General features: G+C 42.0%; 1 protein-coding gene across 1 annotated transcript in view; it reads right to left on the bottom strand.

Moving 5' to 3' along the window:
- The window catches only part of TAF9B (TATA-box binding protein associated factor 9b), a 3,992-nt gene extending 2,231 nt beyond the window's left edge, over nucleotides 1–1,761 (bottom strand). Inside the window, exons 1-4 of the mRNA XM_004717637.2 lie at nucleotides 1,696–1,761; nucleotides 911–992; nucleotides 478–614; nucleotides 256–390 (exon numbers count right to left, since the gene is read on the bottom strand). Coding sequence (XP_004717694.1) covers nucleotides 256–390; nucleotides 478–614; nucleotides 911–992; nucleotides 1,696–1,746 — 405 coding nt within the window. The 5' untranslated portion in view covers nucleotides 1,747–1,761. The remainder of the gene's footprint in view (nucleotides 1–255; nucleotides 391–477; nucleotides 615–910; nucleotides 993–1,695) is intronic.
- Between the last annotated feature and the right edge of the window lie 5,240 nt (nucleotides 1,762–7,001).

The raw sequence follows: 7,001 nt of genomic DNA, 5'->3' as shown, positions 1-7,001 counted from the left end.
TTCTTAGTGCAATTATTTTTAAAATTGTTGCAAAAATATTCATAATAAAACATTCTCCAATTCAACAACTTCTACACGTATAATTCAGAGCCATTGATTATACTCTTCATGTTGTGCAACCATCATTGACATCCTTTTCCAAATTATTCCACTGCCATTAATCTAAATACAATGCACTCTGAGCAAAAACTCTTCCTCCTTCACCCACAGTAACCATTGGTCAACTTTGCTTTCGTTTTTTTTTAAACCTCTTACCTTTTTAATCAAGGATTTCAGCCTATAGTTTGGAGCTGTCAAGCAGTATCTGTCTGGTGGCAGTCTAGGCCCAGAATAAGGCTTAATCAGTGGTAAAGGGGTTTGATTTTTCTGTCGTGCAATATCCAGCAAAAACTAAAAAAAAAAACACCCCAAAACCATATTAGAACTAAAATTTCAAAAATGTTAAGTAAAAATAACTTCAAGTAAAAGTTTGCTCACATCTCTTGGGGGAGGAGAGGTAAAAGATTGGTCAGCACGACACTGGATTGCCAGTCTCACATCCTCTGCGTCAACATTAGGTTTCTTAGCATGACTTGAATAAATTTTTGCATCATCCAGAATTGTAGTCACATACCCTTTAAACACAAAACATTTTTTTCTTAGACATGAAAAGAGCTTAATATTTATGGCTATGTTCATAAAGGTCACACTAATTAAAGTTTATGAATTTTGGTATTAATATATAATTGCCCTAGCTATATGATCAATTTTAAACACATGATAGCATGAATTCCACTGTCCCCTACCTTGAGCTTATTTGTACTACTATAAGCAGAATTCTATTACTAGTTAAAATAATTTGTTTGCAAACATTACAATATAACCACGTCAAATTCATAGTTATGGGAAGTTTGGTGTTCTGTTAACTCACTGAAAGCAAATTCCAACATTTGGTTTATAACCCTGGGTTCATACTCGGTAATCCCCATATCCTTCAGAATCTGTGCCATCACCTGTGGATTCAAATAAAAAGATCATATGCATAATACACTCCTTGCTATCAAGTGGATTCCTGCTCATAGCAACCCTATATGACCAGGTAGAATTGCCTCCTGGGTTTCCACTGTTTATAGGAGTAAACAATGAAGTCTCATCTTTCTCCTAGATAAATAATATAGGCATTGGAAATCAAAGCTGGACTGGAGTTGCTTATTACATTTTGTCCTAGCTCTACTCTTGCATCCAAATGCCTACTCATCCTTTTCCTCCCACATCAGCTTCGTGAGCACATCAAATCACGGCAACCTTTTTTGGGGGGGCGGGGGAGGGGTGGGAGCGGGTAGGGAAATAGGGCAAACTAGGTCCAGTGTTGCCTTTCCCAGCAGAGGGGTGGGCACAGCTGCCTGTCATGTTCAGCTATGGCCAAGCCGGAACCGCGGATGCAGTCAGGGCTCAAGGATCGGTGAAAGTGGAAAATTACTAAGGTCGGAGGATCAAGTGAACACAACCTTGACGCCAACTTGCGCACTCCGGGAGAACTGGGTCCCCCCAGCTGCCGTCGTTTGGCGGGAGGGCTTCAGCCCCCAGGGCACACCGCCATTGTCCCGTTCTTCCTGGGCGTCCCGGAGAGGCTGCAGCGCCCGCCCCCAGCCCGCTGCCACGGCTCAGCTCCCGGGTTCCGAGCTGCACGCCACGCGCCCCATCCTGCCAACTTACCAGGGCATCTCTCGGAGCGCTCTTGGAAGTCGCCATCTTGCTCGGCTCCATGTTATCCTCGCTGACGTCATCCTGTGACGAGCAACAGCTGGCAGGCCCTGAACCCGGGCTCCACCCCTGGGAGGGGACACAGAAGGCGCGGACTGCAGCGCTCGGGGAGAGGGCGGCCGCTGCAAGCGACCGGAGGCGGGGGCCGGAGCGGCCACCGGAGGGAGCGGGCCCGAGCCGACGACGGCAGACCGCAGAGCCGGCCTTCTCCTCCGCTGGGCTTTCTCCAGCTGGGATGCCCCGTCGCCGGGAGCAAACCACGCGGAGGATCCTAGCAGCTCAGCTTACTGAGCTGTTCTCTGGGAAAGTGCACCGCGTTGACCGTTCTAAGCTGCCCGTGGCCCTTCCTCACACCTTCCTTCCAAGCATCCCCAAAGAACAAGAGCTGACCGCCCAGGAGTCAACTCACCCACCCACAGGAAGAGTAGATCTGCGCCCATTGGTTTCCAAGGCTGCCCATCTTGAGAAGAGCAGACCGCCATATATATATATAAAATATACACACACATATATATACATATACATATGTGTGTGTGTGTATATATATACACACACACATATCCACACACAAGGCCTATGGCTGCCATCTCTCTCTCTCTCTGTATCTATCTCTATATCCACACACACAAGGCCTATGGCTGCCCAGTACACACTGACGGGAACCTAAAGCCCGTGGGGCCTGCAAGATTCCCTGCCAGAATCCTTCCGTTCCCGGTCCGGCCTCTGAGCTTTGTCCTCCCTGGCCGCCGCGGCCCTCATAAGTCGTGATTGCGCGTTTTCCAAGGGTACTATTTGCCCCCTAGATGTCCCGAAGTGTAGTCATTTTGAAAAACCGTCCGTCTGGCCCCAGTAACTTTTGAAAATCGTGTATCAGTTAAACACCTATGGCTTCAAATGTCCCCCGAAGAACTCTTTAATTACCGCCCTCCACTCCACAGTCCACCCTCGGACGTACACCCAAAGCACCCGTGACTGCCCACGCGGAACGTGAACCCCAACAGCCGGACTCATCAAGGCTCCAGAAATAGGCCCTGAAAGATCCCGCCGCCTCCCCTCCCCCCTCCGCTTCGTTCAACCAGAGGAATTTCTCAGTAATAAGTCAAACCATTCAGGTACTTAAAATCCTACTATAAACTCTCTCACTGAAAATGAAACTCACGCCGAAGTACAGGTGTACTTTGGTTTTTGAGTGCCAGTTTACCTCATCTGAATCGGATTCCGATCGGTCAGCCATCTTGAATTTTGAGTAGTACTTCCTGGCGGAAGTACTGTATGCTAATCTTTTTTTTTCCAAACTAGAATTTTGATTCTGATCCCTGGCCTGGGACTCCTGTGGTCTTAAAGGTAGCCTTCTTCTATTTAAAACAAATAATAGTTTTCTTCTTTTTTAATAGTCAGTATATGCACAGGGTACAAAGTAGGATGAGATAGAAAAGAAATCTTGTTCTCCAGCCACTTACTTTCCTTTCATAAACGGACCATTCATTACCAGTCTCTTGTTTATGCAATTAACAAATATTACATATCTTTGTAACTTATTGTCTCACCCAAATGATTGGTCACTCTTGGGGTGACCAATGTTTAAAGAGCCAAGTTGAGCCAAATCTATGCTAGATGTAAAAACCAATAACACAATAAATAATAATAGGAGTTTTTTAAAACTAAGTACTTTTTTTACTTCATTTCTTTCTTTAAAAAAAATCATTTTATTGGGTGCTCGTAGAATTAAATACTTTTATTGGGGGCTCTGACATCTCATCACAATCCATACAATCATCCATTGTGTCAAGCACATTCTTACATTTGTTGCCATCATTATTTTCAAAGCATTTTCTTTCTACTTGAGCTCTTGATATCAGCTCATCATTTCCCCCCCTCCCTCAGTCCCTCCCTCATGAAGCCTTGATAAGTTATAGATTATTATTTTCATATTTTACATTGTCCTCTGTCACCCTTCACCCACTCCTCTGTTGTTTGTCCCCCTGGGACAATCCTTGTAATGGATTCCCCCTTTCTCCCCTCACCTTCCCCTTATCCTCCTGTTATCTCTGTTCTCATTGTTGGTCCTCAGGGGTTTATCTATCCTGGATTCCCTGTGTTTCAGGCTCGTATCTGTAGCAGTGTACCTGTTCTGGTCTAGTTCGATTTGTAAGGTAGAATTGAGGTCATGATAGTGGGGGGTGGGGATGGGAAGGAAGCATTAAGGAACTAGAGGAAAGTTGTATGTTTCATCGGTGCTATATTGCATATAATGGCTTGTCTCTTTTTGTGACCCTTCTGTAAGGGGATGTCCAATTGTCTACAGATGGGCTTTGGGTCTCCACTCTGGATCCCCCTCCCCCAATTCACCTTGGGTATGGTTTTGTTCTGGGTCTTAGATGCTGGATACCTGATCCCATCAACACCTCATGATCACACAGGCTGGTGTACTTCTTCCATGTGGGCTTGGTTGCTTCTCGGCTAGATGGCCGCTTGTTTATCTTCAAGCCTTTAAGACCCCAGAAGCTATATCTTTTGATAGCCGGGCACCATCAGCTTTCTTCACCACATTTGCTTATGCACCCATTTTGTCTTCAGCGGTTGTGTTGGGAAGGTGAGCATCACGGAATGCTGGATTATTAGAACAAAGGGTTCTTATATTGAGGGAGTACTTGAGTCAAGGCCCAATGTCCATCTGCTAAATAATAGGAGTCTTGATAGCTCTGTGGCTAAGCATCAACTCAATAGCTGTGGATTTGAGTCTCACTAATTCAATATAAAAATTAAGAATTTGAAGTAAGTCTTGTTATTTAATTCTATGGTTCAGAGCTGCTATTGTTTAAACTGTGAGTAGGCCTCAATTTTATGGCAGTGAGTGAATATTTTTTAAGCAAAAGAACAGGAGTAGTTAACAGTGGCAATTGATAGTAACTGATAGTATGACTAATTAATATCTGAAAAATATAATATTTTTATTACATTTCTGTCATTTTGCAGTAATTTAATTAAAATTTTGAAACTGCTGCATAGTAATATTTTGTAGGTCATATTGTGTATTCATAAAATTCATAAATGTAAGACTTTTAAAAAGGAGACTGTAAATATAGTAACACAGAATAAACATATCACCTATATTTAATAAAAATTAGCAAATATGTCTCTTTTGGTCCTGAAAGGTAGAAAGATTAGGGACAAATGGGGTTGTCTCCCCCCAAATGCCTGCCTAGGGGAAATCAGGGGTTGCAGGGAGGTCAGGCACCCATCAGACCCCTGTGGGAAAAACCTAGGCACGGGTAATGTGACATCATGCAGGTGCACCTGAACTCAGCCAATAAGGTCAAGCATGCCTCCCCAGTCAGTGGGGATGGGAGGGAATAAAAGGAGGCTGCAGGCAAGTCAGAGACCTCTTCTCTCTTTCAGGTGTGTGCTGCAAGCAGAGGGTGGGATCACTCCATGAGCAGGCAGGCATGCGCATGACCTCTCAGGGCTCTGCTCTTTTGGTCTCTGGGGATTTCCTGCTCTTGGTTCTGCGTGCGTGGTTTCGTGTTCCTGTTCCAGCATTCTTTTCACGTGGTTTTCCACGCTATCCTGAAGTGGTCATCTTCACTCTCAAAAACTCTTGCGCCATCCTTCACGGCCCACACACTTTCCAGAGATAGCGTGTACTTTTTGAGATGGTAATGCCTGAAATTTCCCTTTCCCTCATAAAAGTTACCCGGATTTACAAAAATGCTTCTGCCATGTGAATTCTTTCAGCGTTGTGAAGCAAGAACGGAGGCAAAATCAGAAACATAACAGTCCCATGATACCGTAGAGTAGTTTTTCTCTGTTTGCTTTTCCAGTAATACTTATCTGAACTGCCTCCGCTCTTCATAACATTCCTCTTTTCTTTTATGTAATGTATACACTGAATATAGACAAACATAAAATTCCTTTTGGTATCTGTTGTTATCAGGTGCACATTAGACTAATTCCTGGTTTATTCGACTTAAATATTCTTTAAACAAAAGCATTGCAGTATGGACTTCTTAGGCCTTTTACTTCCTAGTAACAGCCTCATGTTTTTAGATTTGAGGAATTAGTTCTCACCTCTTCAAAAATGTCCATCCATTTTATACTACTGACTTGTCTGGTAGACCAGCTGTTTTTCAGTCATTCAGGAGCTTTGTTTATCAAATAGCCATAGATCCCAACTTATTTGGTCTATTGGTCTACCACCCCCTTTTCAGAAAATAAATTACTCAGCACCACTCTGGCAATTAAAAAACTTTTTTTACGACAGCCCATAATCCAAGATTAAGTGGGGGATCTGCTTTTGCAGCCACCATAGGTCATTCCAGCGCCCCCTGGTGTCACCCACTTTGGTAAACACCGATGACCAAGATGTCCACAACTTTTGAACACTGAAGAATATTAGATATTACCATGAGGTAAATATCTTTCTTAGAGAAAATGTATTAAGGCAGAGAGGTAAAACTGAAAATGAAGTTAGATTCCTTATAAGTTATAATTTCAGTAAAGGAATGGACAAATGTAAATTATGTATATAATTTACCCTTTTAGTTTGGAAGTAGTTTTACTTCCAAAAATGTAAAATTTTTGTTTTTTCCCCCTGTATGAGGCTTTGATACCTAATATCAAACATTTGATGTGTCAGTTAATCCTTCTATAGCCTTTTTATGACTTTCAAAGATCATCAAAGAGTTTGGGAGAAACAGTATATAAATCTCTGTTTTATTGAAATCCTTTTCTTTGATCTCATCCTCAATGTATTTCCAAATTCAAAAAGGATGTTCTTTGTCCTACATTTTGTAGATAGGAATTTACAGCAGGCCAATATTTAACATTTTTTAAATGACCAGTACCTTAAGAGTACCTGTTCTTAAAAAGGTTCTCTCCTTACATTTTGAAAAAACATTTTTTGTTTGTTCTAAATTTTATTTTAAAGAAAGTTCATTTATTTAATTATTTAAAATTTCAGAGTTGATTTTTAAAATGTATTCATTGGGAGTTAATACATATATCATATCATTCCATAGTTCAACTACATCAAGCAGAATTGTACAATTGCTACCACAATCAGGTTCCAAACATTCTTGTTCTTCTTTTTTTAAAATTCAGTTACATTTAGTCCTTTAACGATTTCTTTTTTTAAAATCATTTTATTGGGGGCTCATGCAAGTCATCACAATCCATACATATATCAATTGTGTGAAGCACTTTTGTACATTTGTTGCCATCATCATTCTCAAAACATTTGCTTTCTATTTGAGCCCTTG

The sequence above is a fragment of the Echinops telfairi genome, unplaced genomic scaffold, assembly GCF_000313985.2.
Source record: "Echinops telfairi isolate 266 unplaced genomic scaffold, ASM31398v2 ScPeMD7_7418;HRSCAF=8456, whole genome shotgun sequence".
NCBI lineage: Eukaryota > Metazoa > Chordata > Mammalia > Afrosoricida > Tenrecidae > Echinops > Echinops telfairi.
This window is presented reverse-complemented; position numbering and strand designations above follow the sequence as displayed.